Below are 27,501 nucleotides of genomic sequence, written 5' to 3' on the forward strand. Positions count from 1 at the left end.
GAAAGCAAATTTTTGCTCATAATAGTTCACGTTTTTTCAGCAACATGTATTCAAAATTTTCATTTCCAGAAAACTGCACAAGACTTAGGAAGTTTAATCAGTATGTTAAAAGAACACAACATAAGAACTCTTTGCCAACTCTTTGAATGTATTTATTTATGTTTTGATTTGTGTAAGGAAGTCTCATGCTATAAATTTTTATTAAAAACATGTCATTAGAAATAAATAGTACATTTATAGTCATAAGTAAAACAGTAGTTTTTAAGCACACGAATGTTTGGCTTCCTCTTACAAAACAGGAATTGTATTTTACCTTTTTTTTTTTTATTTGTTTATACTTGATATAAAAGGATAAAGCTGCTGCATGAAGTTTATATTTATTGTGGGTTTAATATATCCCCAAACTAGTGGTTTTGTCTATTTTCCTAATAATACTGATACAGGAAAAATACCCTTCTATTCTTGCTACTGACTTTCGGTATGGTAAATGAGCTTAAACATTGCAGAAAGAATATAATGATAATAACAAAGATTAATACATTTGTTGCTTTTTCTTGCTTGCTGATGGGAATGACTGATTTGTATGAGAAAAGAATTATGCTTACAGAAAGGCTCGACACGACCAGCTAGTTAAAGGAAAAAATACATTATTACAGAACATTATTTTCATTAGCTATATGAAGATGCATGTCCTGGTTTCTCAGATACTAGGAAAGCAGAATTCCTCAATGCTGTTCTCCTTTCTTGTTTCTGTTTCCTGCAGATCCAGCTGATGATACTCAAATGTCACACGGTTGATGTGTTTGCCACTGGAGACCATTCGCAGCACAGTGTTGTCACAGCCAATCTTCATTTGGGCTATTTAGGGAAAAGAGATGTAAAGGGGCTATAAAGACACATTTATATGAGAGAAGGTGAGGGAAAAGAGATATGTAATGATGGGAATTATGAAGCACCGACACATGCAGTTTTGGAAATAAAGCAAATTCCTGTGTCATAATGACCTGCTGGACATCACTTTTAACTTTTGATTAACTTTTGTGTTTGTTAATTTTGCATTACAATGCTGATTAACTTTTGTGTTTGTTAATTTTGCATTACAATATCGGGTATTTAATCAAGTATCCATCCCTCATCCAAACATTACTCCATGTCTATGTGCTACTGTTAGATACCATGAGTGATGGGTAAGGGTAATGGCACTCTGTCCTGGAGATAGCCAAAATTAGCAACATCAAAATATTTCCCATTAGAGGGATGAGTGGATTTGTGTATAAGGACATTCTTCACAGGAACAAAGGCACGTGAAAGTCCCATCCAGACCAACTCAAATGGTAGTGCCCAGCATGTGGGCCCACTCTGAGGGAAATTAAGAGTCACTAGCTGCTGACTTAGGCAAGCCATTTGAGTAGAGATTTGGCAAAGCCTTTGTGTTTGGGGAGCTTGGGGGAACTTCCTAACTTGAGGAGAAATCTGGTATGTCATGGGGAGCTGCTGAGATGGATTTTCACTTCTTTCACGCCACCATGAAAGCACATTTTAATCTCATTCCAGTGCTCAGTATTATCATTCAACAGCAGCACTTACCAGTTAAGTCTTTGAAAAGTGCCTGGACTGCTAAGTTGTGGAGTGAGGAAGGCATGGGAAACCACAAGGGCCAGGCAAGTTCCTGCCGTGCATGTCTGGAAATGCCACTTCTCCAGTACCCTGTTGGTATTCCTGAGATATGACAGGTCCGCCACAGAGGTTAGTCTGTCATATCACTGCCACACTTTGCAGTCTGCCATCGAATATTAGGGAAACTGGAAGTTCTTATTTTTATGGGGAGAAAGAAGACACTGGACCAGCATGATAGTGAAACAGGTTCAGAGCCCAGCAGGTTCAATGTATAGAATGGGAACTCTGAGGCTTTTGGGGTATGTGTTACACCTGCAGCAGGAAAGGTCTTGGGAACACTGAGTAAATGAGAGAAAAGCTCTTTAACTGAAAATGTAACAATCTACCTTCATTTACTGTGGATTCTCAGACTTTTTTGGATGTGCTGACATTCTAATATTTATTTTTGTCATAGGACAAGAATTTTTAAAATATGTCTAATTCAGCCTTGTCATAATGATTACTAAAGGGGCAAATGAAGGTGGTCATGGGTGTGCTGAAACACATAGCCAAACCACAGGCTTTAGCTCTCATGTTCTGCTAAATGTGAAGTTCACCAGTCTAGCAGGAAGCGCAGATGTATGTGGGGGTCTCTGCGTGTCTTATTACAGTTAATTATTTTATTATGTGGAGGTAATTGGAAGAAGTTCTTACCGGACCCATGAAAAGAATGACAGAGGTCAGCTAGTGGAAACATCTTGGATGGGTCTAAGCCAGCTCCTCCAAGAAGCTCTACAAAATCTCCCACTCCTGCACAGCTTGCAGATGGTTTCTTAAAAAGGCAGAGACCAAAAGTTATTTACCATTCATATTCAAAATGCAGCAGTTCTGCAGACATTATTTGAGCTAACAATAGGTTTTAGAAATCCCCTGTGCTTAGAACTGTGTGAAATCAGTTTCTCATCCTGAGCAGTACTACCTTGATTTGACATTAGTAAGTTATTTTCTTAAGGCATTCCAAAGAAAGACCTAAGCAGACTCTAAAAATTACTGACAAGTAGAAAAGGTGTTGATTCAACTGCTTTTAATGCAGATAAGCAATCTGGTTCTGGATGCTTAAACACATAATCAAATTAATGCAGGCATGGGCTGTATGTATGCCTATATTCAGCTGGCAGGCAAGAGCTTCAGTTCCACTATATCATACTCATTCCTAAAAAAATACTACAATGCACCATTGTGGCAAAGTTCAATTAAAGTAGAAATTAACAAAAAGAGTAGTTTTGGGTGGTTTTTTTTTTTTTTTTTTTTTTTTTTTTTTTTTTTTCCTGAAAGCAATGGCTTACTTATTAAATACACAATTTTCCTGAAATTAATGCTGTTTGCCAATAATATCTTGGATGGACATCTTGAGCACCTCTGGGCTGTCACCTCTATGCTGCTATTTAAGTGCCTTCCAACAGTAAAGAACCTTCCTTTGCTGTTGTCCTTTTCTGCTCACCACTGAATAAGTCAACTAATTCACTTGCCCATCTCTCAAAACCTGTCTTGTTCAGACACTGGCAATGTCCTTGAAGAACTCACTCAGGCTGTCAGACTCAATGGCAGGAGAAAACAAATTTCCTTGCTCTGCTCTTCTGAATATTCTGGAATTGGCACCTTCTGGCACCTCCCAGGCACAGGTATCACCAATAGCTCCTGTCCTCTTCTGTTGGTTTGTCACCAAGCACCAAATACCCCAGACCAGAGCAGAGAATGCTCAGCACATGGAGCAGGCAATCAGTTGTGAGTACATTTGTACTTTGTCTGTGATAAAACCTTTCTATCTAGTGGCTCCTTTCTCTCTTCAGAGTGTTTTCTGCTTTTATTAACTTAGACAGACAGCTCTCTGAGAGAGTGCTCCTTTCTTTATAATGAAATCCTTACCCTTTGTTATGGCAAGCAATTTTTACATTCATTAATGGTACTTTGCATAATTTGGCTGCCATTGCAACATTACAGAGACAACAGTGGCAGAGACAGCCCCAGCTCTCCTCTCTGGGAGAAACTAGAGCCCTCAGCGCACACACAAGAGGTCCAGAACACACACACTTCAGCAGCCAGTGGCACAGCCTATCCCTGCTTCACCCCTTCCCTCTTCTGTGCCCACAAAAATTGCACATGCTAATATTTTCTTAAGAAATAAAGATCTCACCTTTAAAAAGAGACCATTTAAATGTCCCAGGATAAGATCAGATATTTTTATCACCACTGGGTAGATTATGGAGAAGCTGCAGTTTCTGTGCTGGTGAGGAATGACCATGGTAAACCTTCCTGAGGGGGTCTGAGAGATGACATTGCAAGCTGGGACACAGGAAAAGTACAAGAGTTACTTGTCCAGTCATCACTGCATGTAGCAAAACTACCTAATTACAGTACAAAAAAAAAGCAGAGATAGTTTAATTATTGTGAGTTACAACCAAATGCTGAAAAAATATGTGTGGCATTTTCTGATGTTCTTGCATAGCATTTGTTCCTTAAAAATTCCCTCCCCGTTTTTTTACTATATAGCATGAGGTCTGGCAGAACCTGAGGGTGAAGCAGCCAACAGAAGAGTTCACACCTGGAATCTGTACATCAGGGGCGCACACTGTCAAGGGCTCATACAGTTTGTCAGTTTGAAGGAGGCTAATCATAGGTGGAGGAAGGAATTGTGTTTAGTTTTGACAGTTTATTGCCTGATACTACCAGCAACTTCCTAAATCCTATTCTGCTCCTCTGAACTGGAGTTCCTTACACTGCAAAATATCCCATTGAAATGAGAGCATGATTTTAAGTTCAAACATAAGAGTTCAGGTAAAGGAGTAACTTGTCTTCTACTAGAACAATCCAAGGGATCCTTGACATAGATCTGGAGTCCTGCCATTGCTTTAGCAGGACTGTGAGAGACACCAGCCACCTCCAGCAGGTGAGTACAATAATCACATCCACGGGCATGAAGCCACACCAGAGTGGGGACCTAGCTTGCAGGCCCAAGTCTGAATAATTTGGAGTAAAGACGTAGCAGACATACTGTCACTGTTTTTTGGTTTTGGGGGCTTCTTTTTTTTTTTTGGTGTTTTAATTTGGGATTTTTTCTTTCGTTGTATTTTTTCTTTTGTTGTTTTTGGGGAGTTTCTTTGTTGTTTGGGTGGGGTTTTTTTTTTGTTTTTGTTTTGTTTGTTTGTTCTGTTTTCGTTTTGTTTGGTCACTTTAAGTGGTTAGGAAATAAATCAGACTGGCCTGAACAATTATTGTTAAATATACTGTCCTCTCTGGAAAACACAATTCAAGTGAGGTACTGGAACAGGTTGCCCAGTCAAGTTGTGTGTGCCCCACTGCTGGAAGAGCTCAACATCAGGTTGGACGAGGCCCCGGATAACCGAGTCTAGCGTGTGGCATTCCTGGCCATGGTGGGGGGGTTGAGATAATCTTTATGACCTCTTTCAACCCAAGCTGTTCTATGATTCTATGATAATTTGTGCCTTGCCAGCTCAGAGGCTTAGGCAAAGAACTTGCAGATAGATCTCTGTGATCATGTATCTCTCATAACTGCCACATAACCATTCAATATACTGATTTTACTGTTGATGTTTTTCAAATATTTTTTTCTCATTGTTCACCCAGATCTAGAAAATGCTGAGATTGAAGTTGCTCAATTAATACTATTTGTTCTAGCTGAATGTGTTGGAATATGCCAATATTAGATTGGGAGGGATCTTATTTGAAAGAAATAGCCTTATGGTCTTGCATATTGAAGCCTGTGTGATCTCTTAAGCTCCTTTGTTCTCTGGGGACACACACTGAGCCTGAATCAAGCTGCAGTCATGCAGGTACACATGGCTCCTCCTGCCTTATCGCAGCCATGTCAGCGCAGATAACACAAGGAGAAAACTCAGTGCAAAGCAACACATTCTCTTTGCTTCCTGCCTCAAATTCAAGCCCCTTTGGTGGTATGAAATGCAGACTTACGGAAGAGATTGCTGTTTTTCTTGACTGTGACAGTAAATCCATTGCCCGGTAGCTGAATCCTGAAGAGGATCATTGCCACGTTCTGTGATGATCTGATGCTCCTCTGAATATTCCCACTTTCACAGAAGTCTACATATCTTTGAGAAGTGGTGAGAGGATGGTCCAAGGAACTGGGAAATTTCTCTCCCTTGAGTATCCATCCATCAAACACCTACAGAGGTTCAATAATATAAAACAAGACTTTGCTTAATACTTTGTTAGCAGAGAACAGAAACATGACATATAACAAATACCCTTTACTTTTGACACCATATAACCTGTTCAAAGCCACAAACCGAAAAAAAAAAATCACTGTATTTATTGATTTCCTAACATTTAACTAATTATTCATGCTTCAATGGATGTTTAGGAAAGGCACACATATAACTTTTAATGTTGTTTTTATCTCCTTCAGGTGACAACTTTTGTTACCCACTTTTTTTTTTTGAGGGAAGTTTGTTTTTGTTTTTTTTTTTTTGCAATTGCATTGTTACTATGAGGAATTTTTGACCAGCTTGGTTTGGATGCTTTACAGCTTGTCATTAATGATCCCAATGGTCTTGCAGAGATATTGGAATACAGAAATCTTTGGGGAGGAATTCTTTGCAGAGGTATTGCTCTCACTCGTGCCAACTATTTTACCTCATCCTAACAACTAGAAAACAAAACTGCATTATTTATCTGGACCTTAGGCATCAACTTCTACAAATCTTTCCTTCATAACAAAAAAGCAACAATTTCCCTCACCATCTTCAGATCAGAAATAGAAATAGGTATTAGTTCTAGCACAGATACGCAGCTACCTGCCTTGCTGTTTCAGTTCCCTCCTAGCTGCTCTCACATGGCAATTCCTTGAACACTTCAGTCAATACTCCCAAAATTCAAGGGCCATGTTCAGCCATCGCTTCAGTCAATAATTCTGATGTGAGACTTCCTGATGAAAAAAACATCAGGATCTGTCTCTGTATTTGCCAGAACTGTAAGTTTCTGAAGTAATGGGACGCAGGTGCTCAAATTACATGAGGGAAAAGCTGTCTGTGTGTATATATATATATATATATATATATATATAGCAATATAATAGAGAAGTTTGGGACACCATTACAAAAGAAAGGAAAGCTCAATAAAACATAAAAGATATCTTGGCATTTTTCTAGTCTCCATGAGTGACCATAAGTGCAGGTACAAAAGCCTTAGCGCCACAAGAGACTGAAATCAGCCTCCCTCTAGCCACGTGGCGAGAGATCTCAGCCAAGATATGGAATGGAAGGACAGAGGTCTGAGCAGGAGACAAGGAAAGGCAGCTTTCCTCCTTCACCCTGTCCCTGGACCTCAGCTTTCCACTAGATGGGATGTGTTCTGTTCTGTGCCTTGCCAGTTCAGCGCAAAGTGCAAGATGAAGGGAGCCAGGGACCATCAAGCCTCCCCTTCTCTCCTTGACTGAGTTCAGACCTTGGTGAATGCTCCTGCCTGCCAGAGAAATGTGCTAGTAAAGTTTTTTAACACTGGAATAAATGGCTCTGAGTCATGAGCCTCTTTCTGTTCAGAGCCGATGTCCTGAAAAGTTCTAGCAGGGAAATTTTAAAGAAAGCCTGCAATGATCCACTCACTATTAATCTGATGCTAAATGACCCGAGAGCAGAGGTCCTAGAGCAGTGACAGTGATCCAGAGATCTGTGTCATTATCTGCTGGGCTTACGTGATTCATGGTGCAATGAGGAAATCCTACTGACCAAATTTTCAGCCATTCACCCAGGCATGGACACTCCATAGAGGAGCTTCTGGAAAAGTTCAGCCAGTACTGTAGGCTGGAGAGGGATCCTCACCCTGCATCTGACTTTGCTTTAGAGGAGTGGTGATGGGGAGGACACATGCTCAGAGTGCCTCAGGGAGGAGAAAGAGCCATCCCAGAGGTGGTTGCTTTGCGAAAGCCTATTTTTTACACACAACACACAGATGTGCACACACACTCGCCCGCCCCTTGCACTCACAGCAAACACCTCACAAGGCAGAGGAGAGCAGAGACCTGCAGCTCCTTACCTTCAGGAAGTCCCCGCCTTGGCAGTCGATGTTTACGAAGTCGTAGTGTATTGTGATGAGCTCCTCGGGCTCCCCGATGAAGAAGGTTGCGCAGTGCAGCTGTGGTTGGTCTGCGGTGAAGGTGAACTGCCCCTCTATACTCAGCATGTCAATACACCCTGGGGAAGCAGGGACAAAGGGCTGCTGCCTCCGCCTGCTCTGCAGGAAGACCCCGTGCCAGCTCCCACTGCGCAGGGAAGGAGGGGAGTGGCCCCCCGGCACTGGGATCCGGCTGGCAGTGAGGACAAGGAGAGCCAGCTGAAGCAATTAGGAGCCCGCTGAGCATCAGAGGATAAATGGTAACTGGCAGGTGTGAGCACAAACGTGCGGCGGGGGGATGAGGGGGGATGGCGTGTCGATGCATCTCTGAGCGGAAAGCTCCGTGCGTATATGTGTACAAGTGCACAAACACTCTATTCTTTCAGATTTCTCTCCAGCCACAGCTGTCACACCTGCCCCACCCCTTGGCAATGTGACCCTGCCTAGGGGCAGGGGTGGGGAATCCTCACCCTACTGCAGTTATTTAGGACCATTAACTATGAACCCCAACCCTCTGCCTTAAGCCACAGGTTTCTGCGTATTTAATGCTTTGTCCTCCTTCTTCTCCCTAGTCTTGCAAAAAGCTCCTGCAGCTCTGTTACTCCCAATTAGCCCCTTTCCCTCCCTGAGGTACCCCCAGGATTCTCCCACCTCCCAGTAGTCCCTACTAGAGCACCAAAGAAACTCACGGAGCGACCGCCGGTAGATCTGTCCGGCCGACAGCTCTCGCTTCAGATCTTCACTGAGCAGTAGGAAGGGGTCATCTTCACCAGCATCCCTCACCTGGTTAGAGATGGAGGGCAAAAAGAGTCTGGGGCAAAGTGAAATGCAGCTCTCTCCCTGCACCTCTCAAGAACAGGCACAGCGCGTTATGTCCCCCCTCCAGAAACAGTGCAGCTGTGGAAGAGATCAGGCAGAAAGCTGCCAACCTGCAGTAGAGGGGAAATAAACCTGGGATCTAAGAGGTGAGCCCAGCAGCTAAGTGCACTGAGAGTTTCTTAAATCCTCAGCAAAATTGCTGAGTATAAATAAATAGAGGGGTAGTACAGAATACGTGGGACTGTTGCATTAATGTTGCCCAGGTGTAAGTTTAATGCAGGAGAAGTGGGAATAGGAAAGGGAGAGAGAATAAAGCACAATGCTTGAAAGGTGAGAGCACAAGTTAGAAGATAGCAGCTAAAAGCACAGCGAGATGTTTAATCATCAGCCCTGTTGCTCACCTCTAGGTATCTGGTTTCTCCTTTGGAAGCTGCCAGGACGATGAGAACGAGGTGGCATTGAAACTGGAAAGCAGACGGCATGCTGACACCTCCTCTGGCGGCCGGCCCCCTGTGGCCAAGTTTCTGCGGGTCTGTGCCGGTATGCAGGAGCCGCTGGGGTGTCTTGGAGCGACTCTTTTTATAGAGCTGTTGGGAGGGGAGGCACTTGGTCCCCGTACTGATAGGGTAACCCATGGTAACTGAATTCCTCTCACAGTGACACAGTACGTGGGCATGACAAGGGTCCAAATTGCAGCCACAAATTTTCAAGGCGGTTGAATTCCCCTCTCTGGCAGATGTCTTTCCTCCTAATCTGTCTGGTGGAATAGCTGAAAACCTCTAGGGGAGAGAGCCCATCCCTGTGCATATGGGGCACTCATACACTGTGTTTATTTCCATTTATTCCAAGGCAAGCAACGAGGAGCATCCCTCCCTCCTTCTGGGACAGTCTCGGGGTATTTCAGACCTGCAGGGCTTTCTGCCTACCTTCTGCTGCTCTGTGACATGGAGCTCCCTGCAGTGCCTGTGCTGGGTGCTTCCTGCTGGCCAGGCCTGGGTGGGCACCCCTGGGTCCCAGACAGGTTTGCAGCCTGTGCCAGCATCCCTCCAGGGCTCTGCAGCAAGCACACAGGCAAAACCAGACAGCTCTTCCCACCAAAACCAGCTTTCATACAGAAATGACGAAAACTTGGTCTTTCCAAGGGCATATTCATCACAGAACTCCTGAGACTGCTTCAGCCTTGATCCTCAGGTGAAACCTGAGAAGACCTTTAAAAGTTGAGCCTGTGAGTGAAAATTCATAACTCTGCAGGGTACTAAAAATCTGGAACTCAGCAGAGGTATTAGATGTAGGGTATATATCTAAAATCTATTGGAAGTTACTTGGGAATTTCAAGTTTTGCTGGAAAACTGCAGAGTTTAGTCCCAGTTTGCATTAGAGTGTGGCTGGAACATTGATAAGGAAAGTGAGAGGTGCCTTGGGAGACCATGAGGATCAGAAGGGGCTGCAGAAGAGCCCAGCCTTACTTGCTATCCTTTTGCTCACTCTCTAAAGAGATTGACAAGGTTAAAATTATAGCTTGACCCCTCCAATCCCAAATTCTGGCTGCAGCATCCCAGTTTGTCCTGCCAGTACCCAGCCTATACCTCAGACGCTGTGTTGAGGAATATTCAGTGCAGGGAGCTGGGTGTGCAGCTGCAGGGAGAGTTGCAGATGGAGGTGTGGGGGGCCAGCAGTCCAAGCCCAGAGTAAGAGGCTGTGAACTGCTGACCTTTTGAATTCCAGAAGGGCCAGGGACCTGTGGCACTAGCCAGGTGACCAGACACTCGGAGATACAGCAAGAGTCGAGGACTCAGCTGGATCACATACCTTTGCATACATAGAGTGTGAGGGTGTAAAAGCCCAGGCACCCCTTTGTTCAGGGTCCCTCTCTGGAGGCACTAGCTCAAGGTTTCTATTCTGCTGCTGCACCATTATGCAGAATAATGGTCTGAGGCTCTGCTGGGGGAAACCTGGATTTCAACCAGTGAGGAAAGCTGGTCTGCCTAAGTGAGTGTGGGATGTGTAGGGAGTTGAGTGGGGACCCATTGGCTCACTGGAGCTGCCCTCTATGAAGGGGCTTGGATCCCAGCAGCTAAAGGCTCTCGTGGTAGGGGTGTGACTGCCTGAGTGCCTCCTGAATGGTCAGACTGGGACACTATCTTGCTGTGAGTCCTTGAAGATCATCAGTGAAGCACAGCATGTCTGTATGTCAATTTGTTACTGAAGACTTCAGATTTCAGAATTCAACTCCAAAAATTAGTGAAGGACACATGGCACTGCAGCTAAAATATTATACCTCTCTTAAACCAGAAGTGAGGTGATCTACTCAGAATGAAGCATACAGCAGTGATGTCACCATAGTTTAAACTCTTGCATATGAATAGCTGAGATCTGGGCTTAGCACAACATTCACAGGTGGAAGAAAAGCAGGAAGCTCCACAGTGTGGAGGACAGCCTGGCAAGTGGAGTGAGGGTACTGTCCTTCTCCAATAAACAAAGTGGTGGGAGGGACAATAGGTGCCACCTCCATATCTGCTGTAATTTATTGCTCACACAGGGCCTAAAGCAACTTTGAAATTCCTATGCAACACCTTGGACTTTGTTATGAATATACAGATATTCTGTGTAACACTGGTGCAAAAGCTGAACTCAGATACACTTTGCTGTTGATGTGGTACTTAATTTTAACAGAGGTGCTAAATTGTTCCCACCCCCTGCCCCCACTTTTCAGCTTTGGGCTCAGCAGGAGCTGATGAAGCACAATGACATGCTGACCAGCCTCATCACAAAGCCCCCCAGTGCCTGAGGCAACTCTCTCTGTCTTCAAACACAGGGCTGTCCTCAGCCCCCAGTCTCATAAGCCTTCTTTTGTGCTGCTCTAATGCTTGGGGAAGGCAAGTGTTTGGGATGGAATAGGGAATCACACTCAAAGAGATGCAGCTGCTGCTGCTGGCTGGGGCTCTGCTGCCTCAGGTGGAGCTCAAGCAGATAGATCCCCAAAAGGGACCACTCAAAGGGGAAAGAGGAGGTTCGTCTCCTAGCCCTGCATCCCACCTGCCAGAGGGTGAGAGAGGAGGTGAGGCCATCTTCTCACTCAACTCTGCTGCCTCCTCAGCGTATCACAGGTCTCCCTCCCCTCTGCCCTCCCTTTGCCTGCTGCAGGACTGCTTTTGTTAAAAGTCACTTGCAGAAACAGATTTTCAGGAGATGAGAATGTGACAAACAAAGCAAAGAAAAATCACTTTGAATTGGGTTCAAAACATCCCTGCAGCATTTCAGAAGGGAAAAGCACCTCCAATGTGATATAAACCCTTGGTGAATGAGGAGAGTGTCATTTTTCTTTAATGGAGTTGGGTCATGATAACACTCTGAAGGACAAATTTTTTTGTTAATATCAAATTGTTTAGCACAATAAAATGCCTTCCCAGTGACACCCTGTCACAGGCTAAATAATCCAGTTGATTGGCACCTTGATCTGCTAACTACTGTCAGTTACCCTGGGAGCAGCCCTTCTCCCTGGCAGAAATGATGGAAAGCCATGGTGCTGGTTAGAGTCTGGGCTGAGTGCAGGGCTTCACTCACTCTGCTCTGCTGCAGCTCAAGATGGTATTGTTTAGGCACCCCAGCCTTTGCAGAGCCTTTGGCTGTTACAGCAGTGCCCTTGGGTGGGCTTTTCAGGAATGCGCTTTGGAGGACCTGCCTTCCCCACTTGTGCTCAAAGCTTGTAGGTGTGTTGTCAACTATTATAGAAAAGAAGAAAACCCAGCTGTAGTAAGAAGTGGAGAAAATAAAACTGAATAAAGACAATAGTGAAACAAACTCCATTTACCCTCCCCCATGGTGGTCAAACCATACTCTGTCCTATAATACAGATGGTAAATGCAGCTTCTTCTCATAAAAAGTAAAAGTAGTTGTCACAGGAAGAATACACATTAAGTGCTTGGTAGTGAGATTTATTAGTGAGAAGAGCTTGAGCTACAGACAATCCTTAGGGATTCCTCCCTGTAGCAAAGATGAGCCAGGTGTTATGAACCCTTTTGGCTCTCAAAAAGGGTGCCCGTCTCTTCTTACACCTCAGTTGCAGCCTGACTTCTTGCACAAGTGGCTTGAGCAGACCAAACCCCTCACTAGCATCAGGGTCTTAAACATGAGTTAATATTTTCTATACAGACACAGTCCCAAGCAAGCTTTACACCACAGGGATCAGCCTGGCTGCTGCATGTCCCATGGAGGCTCCTCTGCTTGTCTGTGACTGGTGGTTTCTTGAACTGAGAGGAGCAGCAGTGAGACTGCAGTACAACTGCTCCAGGGAAGAGAAGCAGTCCTGCCTCAGGCACTCTGTCCTCAGCTGTTCGTGCTGATTTCTCACTACTGCTCAGTACTGGCTGAAGAGACACCATGTGGGGTCATGCACAGTGTGAGACATCTGACTGGACTTTAAACTTCATATCGTGTCAGCTGCTACGCATTGTGCTGAGCTAGATTTATTTCCCTTATGCTTTTTCCCACTCTAACTGAGAATTCATTCAGAGGATAGCTTTTCATTTCCTTCATGGTGTCTGTGAGACATAGTACTAGTCATTCCTGTCTTGTTATCATGTGGCTGCAAGTCTCATACCAATATCAGTGTCTTTGAGGAGTAGGAGATTGCTACACATCCCTTCTAGTTTATTATATATGTTCAACTGTTTGTGAATCCTTGAGTGTATTGTTTCCGAACAATGGGATGAGTAAAGGTAAGAAAGAAATCTAGTGTCTCTATAGTGTCACAACTGCTACAGTGAAGGCTAAGTTTTTTGTCCCATCTTTGCTAAATCACAATCAGTCACTGTTTTAAAATAGTACCACAGAAAAGAAAGCAAGGGGAAGACTGTACAGCAAATCACAGTCCTGAAAGCCATTAGGAAACCATGTCTTTGATACAGACATATACAAGATTTCACTTCAAACTCTGTCTGAGCCAAAGACAAATGTGTAAGAAGCTCTTGTTCCTGGCTCAGTTTAAGCACTGGATTATGGACATACAACAGGAAAGATAGAATTCAGCATGGCTAAAGTAAATTGGCCCTGTCAATAAGATATTGGCCCTGGTTTGAAGATATGTCCTTTATGCAAGAACCCAGTCAGAGTTGCAATGACAGCTGAAGGAGAGCATTTCCAGCAGCAGAAACACAAAGTCTGAAATCACATTTTGTGCTTCAATCCTTTACTCTTGTGTTTGTTGCAAAATCAGGTAGGTGTCCCAACAGTCCATGAGGACTCCTCCCTCTGTAATCAGTCTGCATCTGCATCACTGATTTCTGTTGCTACCTGTCTGCCTCAGCTTTGTGCTGGGTATGACAAGCCTTTTGCAAACCTCACCACACATCTCTCTGTAACACCACTTCTGTTACTTCTCTCTGTGTGTCTAAACTGGCTTTAAATAGAGCTGAACTTTCCATAAGGTGAAGTAAGAGTGGCTTGTTAACTCTGGGCAGTTTGACACAAGAGATGGTGTGATTTGTCACATTAAGTGGCTCAGAGGGATGACAAACGCATGTGATTTATGAACTGAAGGCCTATCAGCATCATGCAGGCTTGATGATAAATGTTGCATTAACTCTATTTATGGCATTGGCTAAAAGCAAAGGTTGTGAAACTCGCAGTTTAGCGGGTTACAAATAATCAAGCAAACATTATATTCAGACACTGAGATTACCCTGAGGGCGGTTATCACTACCAGCTCTGCCTGTGAGTCAACCAGCATCTACACAAAGCAGTCAGGGCCAAGAAGTGGGAGAAAAGTTTTTTTCTCAGGAGGGAGAAAAGAGATATGAGAATGGGTGACTGGAAAAAAGCACATGCCATTGCTCTGGTGTTTGGAGAGGTACCAGATGTTTCTTGAGCTGTTTAATTTTAGCGTGGACTTTCCTCCTCTGTGGATCCTTCAAACAGAATCTCTACCCTCAAGGGTTGTTTCAAGAAGGCCTCAACACCAGAGCTGCACACAGGTGTCAGCATGGCCCCCAGGCAGCCTCTTTGAGCCCATCATATTTGCCTTTCCCAGCTGCAGCAGCTAGTCTGATCAGTACCAGTGCCCTTGCAAAACGGTCTCCTTTCCAAAACATGGCACAGTTACTGCATCTAGACATTGCTTGGACGTGTAACCCTCATGGCCCAGGTCACATCCTGTTCTAGATCTCCTTTCCCATGGCTGCAACTTTCTCCCAGTGACCCTCCCCAAAGCAAAAGCCCCTGTTCCTTCTCTCCCAAATTTCCTGTTCAGTTTGGGGCTACTAGAACACTTGTCACTTTGTTTTCAACGCTGAGCCAGTTTATTACACAGAATATAATCTCGGATGTGTTGAGAAATCCCTGTATTTCCACATTTCATGTTTCAAAATTTGTTTAATCTCTGAAGTACAAACTTTACCTTTGACAAAGCACCACTTTCCTAAGTGATATTTTAAGATGTTTTGGGTTTTTTTATCCAAGAAGGACAAGAATTTCTTCGCTGAAGTGACTCTCCCTGAGGAGAATCATTCTCATCCGGAAAAAACTGTAATTCAACACAATTCTGGTAGTGTTAGACATCACAGTAATGAACGCAACTTCAGAAACACTGTGAACTGTTACACAATTCAGGCAGTCAGTATGAGTCAGATAAGAGATGTCAGCATACCCAGCGTAATGGTATATTTATCCTTTCAACTGCTCCCTCTGCGTAGTCCTTTGTTTTTCATGTGTGTGATTCCTTACCAGTCATCCCCAGTACTGTGCAGTCTGCAGTGCCAATTTGATCAGTTAGGCTCCAAATGCTTTTAGGTGAAAGTACAGGAATATCTTGTGTTAGTGTAAAAATCACATATGTTGAAGGACCTTGGCTCACCTGGTCAGCATTTTTCCACCTCCTGATGTCTAAAGGCAGCTTCATCTTTGCCAGCAATGTTACAGAGCATCTTTAGCTCAAGTGCAGTAATGGGTTTTTAAATTTCAAACATAAACTATTCTCCTTCTTGCAATACTACTAGGGCACCAAAAATGACCAAAAAAAAACCCCTCCTCTGAGAGAGAGATTTTTCCTAAAACTGCAGAATTCGGTCATTAGTGCAAGGGCAAAACCAGTTTTGCTTTCATCTACCAAAGGCATCAGTAGTTCAATGGGATGGAACTCTCCAGCCCTGTGTCTCATCCAGACACATCACTCAGCCACAGGGATCTGTTTGCTACTGTCACTTGATCTCCCCAGCCAGAGCTGAGGAATTTACATCCTTCTGCAGCAGTCTCAACTTCTCGCCATTTTTCTACTCCAAAAAAAAAAATAAGTAGGGCTCTAGATGGTTCAGTTGCTTTTCTGCCCTTTATAACTTGTTCTACACACAGATCTTTTTCCTGCCATACCTTTATTCTGTAGTGCTTTTCTGAGTTCGTGCAACTACTGGGAATGTAAAATCAAAGCAACACACGGAGTTTTAAGGCAGAGTCCACTGACAGATATTTGAAAGCTGCGCTGTGATGCTTGCTCTGCACCCCATGCAGTCAAACAGGACTTGAGAGGACAGCTTAGAATTTAAAGCAAATGTGTAACAGGAACATTTTCCACTGATTTTCCCCCAAAGAGCTGGGCTCTGAGCAACTACTTCTTCTATCTTCCTCTTTGCTCTCTTGTTGCAATATTTGCAGTTTTATAGACATGTCCTTATTTAGCCAACCAGCTTACAGAAACACAACTTTCCATTGAAGGCTAATTTAGAGTCTCAAGCACATGTTCTCAGCTGCTGCAAAATTATGCCACTGAGTGCAATAGGCTCTGTCATTTTACATCAGCTGAGAATCTGCTTGCAAGGGCAAAATAAGTGGATGCAGCTGCAGTTCTCTTCCTTGGGAGTTGCCCCTTATACACAACTGATAGCAGGTGGCTGAGAGCTGGTATTTAAAAATTACAAGTTTTTTTGTGTTTCTTTTATTTAAAATATTTTTGCTGAAGTTCTTTCATGTGCTCTCTTTGGTAGTTGCCCGGTTTATAGCCCACCATCCTCCAACTCAGAGGAAAGGATGTGGACAGAATTAATTTAGAAAATGGATTTCCAGATCATGAATTAAACATTCTCTCTCATGCCATATCATGTGGCAGAAGAAAGATCAAATTTAAAATGTTACTCCTTTTTTCTTCAAATAATACAGTGCTATTCAACAGACGTAATTATCCCTAAAGACACATGCAATAATTGATGGCCTGTCAATCAAAGCCCTTGTTAGACATGCACATGATGTCACATCACAGTCTAAATCTTAATCTAAATCTAAGTCTTCCTGCCAGTCAAAAACCTTTATATAGATTAATCGGATTTCAGATACAAGTTTTGTGTGCGACCTTTTACCCTATCTTTTCAAGGCTGTGATCAGAGAGGAGCTGGATCTTTTATGTGTGCTGTTGAGCTCCTATTATGGACACTGGGCTGTCCCTGAGAGTTTTTCTCCTGGCCCCACTTTGCTTTATGCTCTAGCATGGAGCCTGGAAAAGTGGCTGAAGGACCTGGGGTGGACCTGCAGTGCTACAATCGGTGGACGGCAATTAATAACATTACTAGCTACTGGAAACATCATCTGTTCTGCTGGGGTCTCCAGGGGTCACTTCTCTTTCCCTCCTCACAATGCCAGGCAACTTTGTCTCTCATCTTTACAGAGAGAAAACAGTGTTGTGTAAGATTGTTATCCCATTGCACTTGATGCCTTCCATGCTGCTTGGGATTATTATCCTATTGCATTTCCACACCTTCCATTGAAAGGTGGTGCCTTCCTGCTGGACCTAGGTGGTAATTCACAGCTTGGAGGCACAGCTTCATTACAAACTCCTTGTCCTCATGATGAAGTCATGCACATCTCTTTGGGATTGGTAGTTGGATAACAAATCTGAAGAATTTATAAATTTGCCAACAGGTAATGCATCAAGCTTTGTGTTGCCAGTTTCAGGCACTTCAAATCTCTTTCAAACAGAAATAAAAGCAAATGGCAGAGTCTGAGGCTTTCAAGATAATGGAATTTATCTTCTGCAAATCTGCTCTTTAGATGTCAAACAAAGCAATTTCACAATATGTAGAAAAGATCTTGTCTGGCTTTGTTGTATTTTTATTGATCTTTGATGTATCTTCAAAATATTAGGCCATGTTTTGGCGTTCAATTTTCTATAGGTTTTTAAGACAGCCTGATATAACAAATGGAAAAAATGTCTGTAATTAGATGTCATTCCTAATGCTGAGGCACTCTGGAGAAAGCCACAAGCTTGCTTGATCTGCAAGCTTGATCTGCATGTAAAACTTCAAAGTGCTCCCTAGATCCATGAACTACAGAAAGACTTGAAGTCAGCAGGAAAATGTCAGTAAGCAATGAGAAAAAAAATCCTGCCTTCAGGTCTGAAAGAGAGAATGAAAACCCAAAATGGTTCACATCTGCAGGACTCATGTTCATAGTGAGGTCAGCCTTGTAGGCACCCTCTTGCATAGCCACTGCCAGTGGTTTCAATGCCATTTTCCTTCTTGAGGAGTGCTGGCAGAACAGAGGATTGCTCATGGGTTTTTTTCTGGTTCAGAGGCAATTCAGAACTTTCAGGTGATCCTCATATATCTTAGAAGCGATGTCTACTGTAACAGCTAATGTTCTAATGGAGCATTAATTGGCTCCTGTGGGAGAGGAGTGAGAGAGGGCCACTGGTGCAGTGGATCAGCCCATAGGTAGCCCAAGAATACAATGGCTAGTCTTACCCCAGGGCCCCATATTGTGTGAAGGCTTTGTGGGTTTGAGCTTTTGAATATGTTTTGTGCATTTTCTTACTTTTCTGCTTGGTTTCCAGTCTTTGTACAAAAAGGTTTCTTCTCACAGAATAGACAGAGTTTAATATTTGTCCTTGCAGTTAAAACAGCAACAAAGAAATACCTAACAAGACAAGCTAAACACAATGATTTATGAAGTTTTATGAAACTTTGTTGGAAAAAAGATCATTTGAGTCATTCTCCTCTGATTCTCCCGCAGCTCATCTGCAAGTAAGCCCCTTCCACAGAGCAGTTAGGATGCACACAATCCCTAGCAAATTCAGCGGATGAGATGGCTCCGCTGGCCCTCTCCACCGCAGCAATGACTCTTGCTGACTGACTCCAGGGCAAATTGTTTCTGCCAGCTGTGACCCAGCTTAATTCTGCTACACACATGGGCTGCTACATGTACAAGGGTTCGTCAGGAATGGGTTTCTTTCTGGAGCTTCTTTCCAGAAAGATTCTTGTTCAAATTTTTTAAAGAAGGAACTGGTTTTTACTGGGATAACCTTATTCCTTTTAGCTTGGAGTTGAAGCTTTAAACAGCTCTTCTTTTACTTCCCCTTGGAGGACAGGGAAAGGCTTACTGGCTAGCAACAGTCTGGGACCCATGAGAAACCATAAAAATGGTCCTATGTTTTCTGTCTGATACTTTTCCCATCCTGGTGCAACACTTGCAATGATATTGAGGTGCATGACATTAAAGGGGACAAAAAATTGTCCAGTTGTTGCCAGTTTTACTTTTGTACTTTCTGTTGTGTTGGTCTAGAAGATATTGTGTTAATCCTGTATAACTTTGTCGCCGAAGGATTAAAGCATGCTGTGGTACCGTCACCATTGCAAAGTTTGCTTTTCTTCTGGGATAACACCATTTGGTGGTGGCCCCATTCTTAGGATGATGCCTGCCCCTTGTTACACTTATTACACCCTGCAAAGTCTCCTGCTTATAATAAATTACATATTCTTAACCATATGTAATTTCTTACAAATGTGCACTTTGCTAAATGAAGTTTGGATGCCTGGGAAGGAGAGACAAGTGAACTACATTCCTCAAATGTTGTCTAGTAGGGCACATCTTCATTGGCGAGTGGTTTTTTAATAACATTTTACACAAACAGAAAATCTTCATTTAGTTCAGATGCCCTTTATTATCGTTTGAAGTTACCAGAAAAATAACAAGGAAATAAGAGAGCTCTCCATGCAGGAGAAAAAGCCACAATATCCTGCCACTGAGGACTTGCAGGGCTTCAGAAGTATGCTTAATTCAAACAGGAGTGAGTAAATACTCTTAACTCAACCCAAGAGAAAGCTAACACTGGAAGGGGCTGTCCTACTCTCTCTTTACCTGCCCATGGGGCTCAGGGAACCCCTGCTTCCATACAGGGTGGGGATCAGTGTAAGATGAAATAATTGTTTTTCCATAAGATGACTCACATTACAAAGTTCTACCCTGGAATTTCATCATTAAATCTTCCACAAGTGGTCCTAAAAGGCCTCCTTTTAACCATGCCAAAGTAGTCAAAGCAGAAGGCATTTACACATTTCCCCCAAAGACCCAGACCTTCCATCAGCTCTCCAAGCAATTTGCTGACTAAATTCACTATGTACTTGAATAATTTATGATACGAATAAATTCATTTATGCCAAGTGAAGAGGTTGACTACTGGGATGCAGCAATGCCAACAGAACAAAATTGAAGCTGGAGTCAGGAGGAAATGAACCCATAACAGTGGCAAGCAGTATTGTATGCTCCAGCAGCAAGAGACAGCTGTGACCACATCTGAAATATGAGTGTTTGGAGCAACAGCTAACAAAGGTTTTAGAATAAGCAGAACTGAGCTAAAAAGAATCTGCTGGTTTTGAGCTGCAAAATAGATTATTATAACATGACTGAAAACTAAATTGCAAATGTTATGTCTCATTTCAATTTTTTTTTCATTCAGAAAGTATATAAGTAACATTCCTATGCTTTTTACTTTCCACTGACATTGAAGAAATGGAAGTCTCAGCTTGTGCCAAATGATCTGTCACCCCAAGCCCTTGACCTGGGCAACTGATGAAGGCATGTTACAGATGCATGGACTGCAAAGACTGGAAATATTACACATCTCAAGTAGTGTAAGCTGGCTGTGGTCCAGCTCACACCAGCTGCTGATTAACTCCATAAATGTCTTAGAGCAGAAACAGTTGGGGGAATTATGGTTTGCATTCACTAAACACCAATGAGGGCTACCTAACTAGGCATACTTTGCTTGTATTTGTGGCCAGGAAATTGATTACACCGAGGATTTTTAAAATTCCTCTTTCTTTAGCTGTTCTTCAAAGAAGTCATTACATGCCACTGTCAAAGCAGCAACTAGAATGACAAATTCATTAAAATCCACTTCATTGTCCTTATTGGAGTCCAGGTCATTCATAATTTTATCAACCAGGAGGGGGTCCCTTTGGCCCTAGAGAGAAAGAAAAGTGACTTAGCTGTGCAAGTCTTGAATGTGCAATTCTGACACGCCTGGCACCACTGCTTTGTTACAAGGCTGATGTTATTAAATAAAAGGCTGCATCAAATATGCACCTGAACAGCAATACATCTCTAGTCACTACAACATCAGAAACTAAAGACAGTGCAGCCCTTAAAAGGTATACAGGTTATAAATGGGGACTGAAATGAATCAAACAGATTTTAGGAGATACTGAACATGGATTTCTTTTGTCAAGATGGATCTGTAAAGTGCATTTCTCTGTATCATTTCTTGACAAACAGCACTTAGATTTCCAACAGAATAGTCATAAATAGTCATATTATATATCCATTCATCAAATTCAGAAGACTTCTGCTTGACAAACAACCATCCTATTCAGTGGGAGCAAGAACATTGAATCTCATAATAATAAATCAATAGCCAAGATTAAAAGAAAATGCAATTCAAGGAAATGGATGCAATGTAAAGAAATCCCTTCTGGGATGGGGTCCACAATAATTTTTACAATTAAGAGGCTACATAAAAACATTATTTTTAAAGCTTATGATTCCATAAAAGCATTTATGCTGTGTAATGTAGAACACAACAAACATGCAAAGAGATATTCAAATCAGCAGCTTATCATTGAAATGATTCCTCAGCACCGCTCTGTCGGCACACAAGCAGCAGTACTGTGTGGCCAGTGTGCACAAGCTATTTTCCTGTCTCATGACAACTGGTTGCTGCATTTAATTCTTCAATGGATTTATCTATGCTCTATTATTATAAACAAACAAACAAAGAAACAAACAAACTAACAGACCACTATTCAACAGTGATCTCTTACTGCTTCTAGGCTGGCCTGGCCCTCTTGCACAAAAGCACTGTGGAGTTTGCAGAGCACCAGTACCCATCTCTGCTGCCAGTGGTACATGGGAGGATACTGGGTCTTGACCACCCTCTGAAAACATATTTCTCAAATGGGACATTTGACATCATATTCTTCTGTACAGCTCCACAAGGAGGTGCTATTCCTATCCAAGCACTTGGATAGCTGTTTAACCCACTCATGACAGTCACTCAGGAGGTTCAAAAGCTGCATCTTACTGAAAGGAAGTCAGTGAGCTCACTGGTGAGGAGCTCCTTGAGTTCTCCTTTACTGAGCTTGTATCTGTCTCCTTCTTTGCCTGAGTAGTGATGGAAAATCCTGATCAAGGTGTCCATTGCATCTTCCAGTGGAGTGGTCATAGCAGTGAGCAGGAGAGCTGTGTGGCAAAGATATGGTCACTACCATTGCACAGGAGTCAAACCAAAGACAAGTCTCTGGGAAGGGAAGGAGGGCCAGATGAAGACAGAGATTGTCAGGCTAAAAGTTAGGCTTTCAGTTGATCCATCCTGTTAGCTGTGTGCGAACAAGGATGGACTGTAATTTAAAAAAAACAACAACAACAAAAAAAAAAAAAAAAAAAAAAAAACCCCATGGTCCTAAACTCATAAGCAATTGCTTCAAAAAGGTAAATGGAAAGAAAGGATTTTTATTTAAGAAAATTATCTACTGTGTATCCATTTTATAAAGCTGCTGTAAAAGGAAATCTTTTGTGCCTATACCTGAAAATACAGGAAAAATGAAGGCATACTTTCCTACCTGCTAATTTAAAATTTTTCTAAAGAAAATGTCTTCAAAAAGTTATATCTGTGAAAGTGAAAGTACATTTATATAGGAAGCTCCACACCAGTTTAAAGGTGCTCAGAGGAAGATCATCCGTAATAAGAATAAGTATCATCTGTCAATTTATTCAGTCATATTTGCTTGGGCTGAGCCTTTTTCCTATAAATTGCCTGCAGTAAACAGGTGTGAGCTGGCCATCCCCAAGGTTTGCTTCATTGAGCATACAGTAAGAAGGTACACAGGGAAGCAACATAAAAAAAACAGATGGAAATGCAATTACTTGCAAAGTAGTGGACTCCAAAAGTAACTGAAAGTAGAAATCAAGTACAAGTGAAATGTGTTGAATAAGCCCCGGAGAAAGATTAAAAAGCCAGAATGCACTTCAGGGTAGGACTGGAGTCCTAAACAATATCATCATGCAGAGGTTAAGACTTACCTGCTTTACAGGCTAGCGGACGTGTACACAAGAAAATACCCAGATCGCAGGAGGTGATGGTCACCTTCCCTTCAAAACCCATGACAGGCTCTTGTTTATCAGGCTGAGAGGGTGGATTACACAAATAGAGACAGACGTATAATTGTCACAGGGGTGACAGGTCTTCTGTTTCCCTCTGCATTTGCCTACTCTGTTCAATAAAAGCCTCTTGCTCTAACTGGGTCACTAAAATATTCACCAGGCAGAGTAAAGGCTGCATTTGGAACACATGGGATACCTTTTATTATTTGACCTTTTACAAATATGCCTATTCAGGGCCTTGAAGTTCAAAATTCAAAAATGCCAATAATCATCAAGTCGATATAAAACAACTTTCCACCATTTTTAAAATAACACTTTCTAATCTGTCTTTCAGCATTTCTACAGTCTGAGTACCTCAGTGCTGGAAGCCACAGTTGAAAGGTACCTGGGTACCTGGGGGTAAGCTTGTGTGTGAGATTACCACATATCCCTTGAGACATCTACTTTAATTGTCAGGTATCTCCATACACCTAAAACATTGTCTCTTGACAAATGAAGTTCTTGCTGTAGTAAATGAATCCTCAGGAGGAGATCAGGGAACCAGTTTCAGTGGAAGGTGTGCCTGGAATTACAGTGTATACTGAACAACAGTCTTGGCTTCATTTTTACAGTCCTGCGCAAAAACTGCAGTCCAGCATTCTTTCTCTGAATAAACGACCTGGCTTCAGAAGAGCAGTAAGTGTCTTCTGCCTCAACTCCAGGAAGTTGTTGATTCTGGGAGTGATGGCTGAGGGATGCAGGAAACAGCAGTTTCACCACGGTAGGGCTTACCACCCCAAATAACAAATGACCAGGGCTTTCATGACAGACACATGAAACAAAAAACTACTTGTGAGTTTGCTTGAGGGTTTTGTTTCCCTTAATAAAGCCCTGTACCAGCTGCACACACTTGTCCAGCAAGCACAACTGTGCAGATGAACAGGGAGCGGAGCTGCAGCTCCTTCCTTATTTCATTCCAGCAGAGGGAAAGAGAATTAGGTGGGCATTGTTTTTAGCTCTGAAATCCTCCAAGCACTCCTAATTTTGACTACTACCATATATCTCAGCCCACACCGCTGCCTGCCTCCTGTGCCTTCAGACGGGTTTCTTCTGCCTGTGCTGTTGTGACAAGTCTCCACAACCTGGGGGTCTTGTGTGGGCCTCTGCGGAAGAAGGCAGGGGAGAAGAGGGGGTGGAACACAAAAAAATACTGGATCCTAGTGATAAGGGAAGTGACCATGTGTAAAGTTTCATTTCCAAAATAGGCAGGCCCTTCTGGCTAGAGGTCCCTGTGGGCATGCAGGTGTATGCTGTGGGCATACACCTGCAACTGCCTTCCCTGTGGCCAGGAGTACTCATCAGGGAAGGGCAAACCAGCACTCAGGGAATTATTAAAAAAGGTTAAGGTAGAAACCAGAGGAACATATCTCTCCTGGAGTCAGAGGAAAGCATGGAGGAGAGCTGCTCTCCATACCTCTTCTGTATTTGGGGAAAGCTCATGGGTGCCTGATTTTGTGCAGGAATTGTCCTTGTGTTTCTGTCCTCCTATAAACACTGGAGTCTTGCTGGATCATATAGAACATATGAGAGAAAAACATGAGTGATATCAGGCACAGCATATCTCTCCCACTCAGTTCTGGGAATCCTCTCTGTCTGCAGATGAGAAGAAAAAGCACAGAGCTCCTAATGCAGCTACAGCCACATGGTTCTGTCTTGCCTGTGATTCACTAATGATTATAACTATTGCTCAGAAATATTATGCAGATAAACATCAAAATACTTGGTTGTTTTTTGGTATTGGGTTTATGTGGGTTTTTGCCATTTATTCAACAGCAGTTTCACCCACGACCAGAAAAAAAAACCACAGCTGACTCAATATATAAGCATGAAATCCTTCTGTTTGTCCATATATTATTACACTGACCCTCTGGCTAATGAATATTGCAAATTAATTATCTAAGCAGAGTCTACAGGAGGTACAACTTCCAGGAAGCAAGTGTAAACTTTCAGAGTTGCCATCCTTAGGACAGAAGAAAGAAAGGGTTTCCTCTATTATCTCCAGAACACCAGCTCAATAATTTATACAGTGATGTAATATGTGCAGATTCTTTCTACAGGTACTTTCACTCCAGCTAATTGTGCAAGTAAACTTCTTTTCCACCCACTAGTGGGTGACCTACACAGGGAACAGCTGCACTGAGCTTGTTTGTCAAGGGGTCCATGCAGTTTGCTGCAACCAGTCCTTTCTTCCCTGGCTAGCAAAATCCTGCCAGTGGCTCCAGTGACAGCAGATGTCTCACAACTTATATGAAGGCAAGTCCCAGCACTGTCTTCTCAAAATTCATGAATATCGATCAACTGTTACATACTTCCTCATCCAACTCCCCAGAACAATCTGGTTTAGTATGATATCCATTTGGCACTGAAGATAACTAAAGTCAGCAGAGACTGCAAAGCAATTCAGCATCAGGCCAAGACCCGACTGTCAGCAAACACCATTCTCCCATCGGTCCTCACCCTGCACTCTGGTTTCCAGCAGGTTAAGCACAGGAGCAGCACCAGATCTGGCTGACAGAGAATGTAGGACTGCCTGTAGACACGGTGAAGGATGGTGTCTTCCTCATTCATGCCTTAACTTTGTCCACCAGAGCCTGCCAAATCACAGCAGTGCTGGTGGGAAAGAACCTTTGGAGCTGCTTAGTTCCACTGCCTGCTCAAAGGTGGATAATCTTCAGCATTAGACTAGACAGACACAGTTTTGTTAGGTAAATATTAAAAACCTCCAAGATGGAGATTTCACAAGTTCTTGGGTAACCTGCTCAGGTGTTGCACTATCTCCCTGGGGAAGATGGTTGCCCTAACATCCAGTCTGAGCATCCCAAAGTACAGTGGTGAGCACTGGCCCTTTTTGCACCACCTACCACTACCACAAATACTTCGACTTTACGAATTACCTTCAAATAGTCTTGACTCTTCACTTAAACTCAAAATTAAATTTGGGAGCAGTCTATCTATCTAGCAGTCTATCCTGACTCACCCAATCTATTTCTTTGTTTCCTTGACCCTTATATACTTTCCCAATGAGTATTTCAACATTAAATTGTGCACTGTGGAAGTGATTGCTGTCAGAAGGGGAAGGGGTAGAGTCTCCACCTGGCCCAGCACAAGTAGTCTACAAGGCTGAATTCTGCCATGTTTTCTCAAGCAAGTGATAGACTTAGGCTAGCTAGGCTTACACAATGAGTCAGCCACCGTGACTTCCAGAAGATGATCAGAGGGATGGGGTATCTCTCATGTAAGGACAAGCTGAGTGACTTGAGGTTGTTCAGCCTGGAGAAGAGAAAGGTCTGGGGTGGTCTAATTGTGGCCTGCCAGTACCTAAAGGGAGCTGATAAGAAGTCTGCAGAGGGGCTTGTACAAGAGCATGTAGTGACAGGACAAGGGGTAATGGCAGCAAATGGAAAGAGGGTTGGTTTACATTTGATAAAAGGAACACATTCTTTTCTGAGAGGGTGGTGAGGCACTGGCACTGGTTGCCCAAGGAAGTTGTGGATGCCCCATGCCTGGAAGTGTTCAAGGCCAGGCTGGATGGAGCTCTGGGAAACCTGGTCTAGTGAAAGGTGCCCCTGGACACTGCAGATGAGTTGGAACCAGGTGATTCTTTAGGTGCCTTCCAAACCAAAGATTTCTGTGATTCTATGATTTCACTGGAGGCTGTTGAGAGAAAGGGACATTGTTCCTTGCCCTGTAAATCTGAGAAAGGACCCAACATGCAGGACTGATTCCTTTTATTTTAGTTAGGGTAATATAAACATGCACAGAGCTGGGAGGCTTTATGGTACCGTTCCTCTCCTCCTATTGGAGATGGGGCAGTCAGATCATAGGCAGAAAATCTTATTACTCTTTTTGAGGTCTCTGCTCTTCAAAAAATGAGCAGAGCTTTGACTTGTTTGAAAGTAGTCAGTCTTTGACATAGCTCAGCAGTCTTCTTCCTCTACAGCTGGGGAGGAGCTTTGACTTATTCACCAGGATTTCTCCTTGATCTCTAGACAACATGACAGAAGCTGCCTGTAAGCCAGAGCAGTTTATAAAGTGCCACTCTAAGCCACTCTGAGTAAAATACTACTCAGCTTAAGTGTGAGGATCTTGTACTTAGGGCATTTGGCTTTCAACATTTGCCAGAATGCTTGTGGGGAACATTTTCTCAAAAGTAATTATTGCGCTGGGAAAGGCAAGTCAGCCTTCCACCCACATCCTGTCATTATTTATTTTTCCCAAACTCACACAGTTCTTGGTATGCACATATTTTGAATCAGTGTTGTAGTTCCAAAGTGGGAAAAGGTGAGATGGGAGGCAAAACTGCAAGGCTCATAAGAACAATTATACTACAAAATAAAATTCCTATATTGGATTAGAGCCTAGATTAGACTAGAGTGTATTAATAGATTAAGGAGTTTATGAGACTTACATCTGAGTTAGAAGTTCTTGTTAAATTATAATGAGCATTTTTTCATTTCAGGATTGTTAGCATTTTCATTGGTGGTC

At 42.9% G+C, this 27,501-nt stretch overlaps 2 protein-coding genes across 2 annotated transcripts; both read right to left on the bottom strand.

Annotated features, from left to right (window-relative positions):
* Nucleotides 1-700: 700 nt before the first annotated feature.
* LOC121363666 (corticotropin releasing hormone binding protein) lies at nucleotides 701-9,067 on the bottom strand. The gene is made up of 7 exons (XM_041486222.1): nucleotides 8,964-9,067; nucleotides 8,433-8,526; nucleotides 7,666-7,823; nucleotides 5,587-5,797; nucleotides 3,791-3,939; nucleotides 2,311-2,428; nucleotides 701-858 (listed from the first exon to the last, which is right to left on the bottom strand). The coding sequence occupies exons 1-7, from the start codon at nucleotides 9,042-9,044 to the stop codon at nucleotides 701-703; spliced, it is 969 nt and encodes a 322-aa protein (XP_041342156.1). The 5' UTR covers nucleotides 9,045-9,067.
* Nucleotides 9,068-20,623: 11,556 nt separating this feature from the next.
* S100Z (S100 calcium binding protein Z) lies at nucleotides 20,624-22,039 on the bottom strand. The gene is made up of 2 exons (XM_041486243.1): nucleotides 21,899-22,039; nucleotides 20,624-20,782 (listed from the first exon to the last, which is right to left on the bottom strand). The coding sequence occupies exons 1-2, from the start codon at nucleotides 22,037-22,039 to the stop codon at nucleotides 20,624-20,626; spliced, it is 300 nt and encodes a 99-aa protein (XP_041342177.1).
* Between the last annotated feature and the right edge of the window lie 5,462 nt (nucleotides 22,040-27,501).

The sequence above is a fragment of the Pyrgilauda ruficollis genome, unplaced genomic scaffold (assembly GCF_017590135.1).
Source record: "Pyrgilauda ruficollis isolate IOZ18807 unplaced genomic scaffold, ASM1759013v1 scaffold74, whole genome shotgun sequence".
NCBI lineage: Eukaryota > Metazoa > Chordata > Aves > Passeriformes > Passeridae > Pyrgilauda > Pyrgilauda ruficollis.

Excerpts from the sequence above, each read along its gene's own strand:
- LOC121363666 (XM_041486222.1), bottom strand. The coding sequence starts at position 9,044 with ATGCCGTCTGCTTTCCAGTTTCAATGCCACCTCGTTCTCATCGTCCTG. Across the intron at positions 8,527-8,963 it reads GAGAAACCAGATACCTAGAG|GTGAGGGATGCTGGTGAAGA; the intron begins GTGAGCAACAGG and ends ATCTCTAACCAG. Across the intron at positions 2,429-3,790 it reads TAAATGGTCTCTTTTTAAAG|AAACCATCTGCAAGCTGTGC; the intron begins GTGAGATCTTTA and ends TGCCTTTTTAAG.
- S100Z (XM_041486243.1), bottom strand. The coding sequence starts at position 22,039 with ATGACCACTCCACTGGAAGATGCAATGGACACCTTGATCAGGATTTTC. Across the intron at positions 20,783-21,898 it reads AGCTCACTGACTTCCTTTCA|GGCCAAAGGGACCCCCTCCT; the intron begins GTAAGATGCAGC and ends CTTTCTCTCTAG.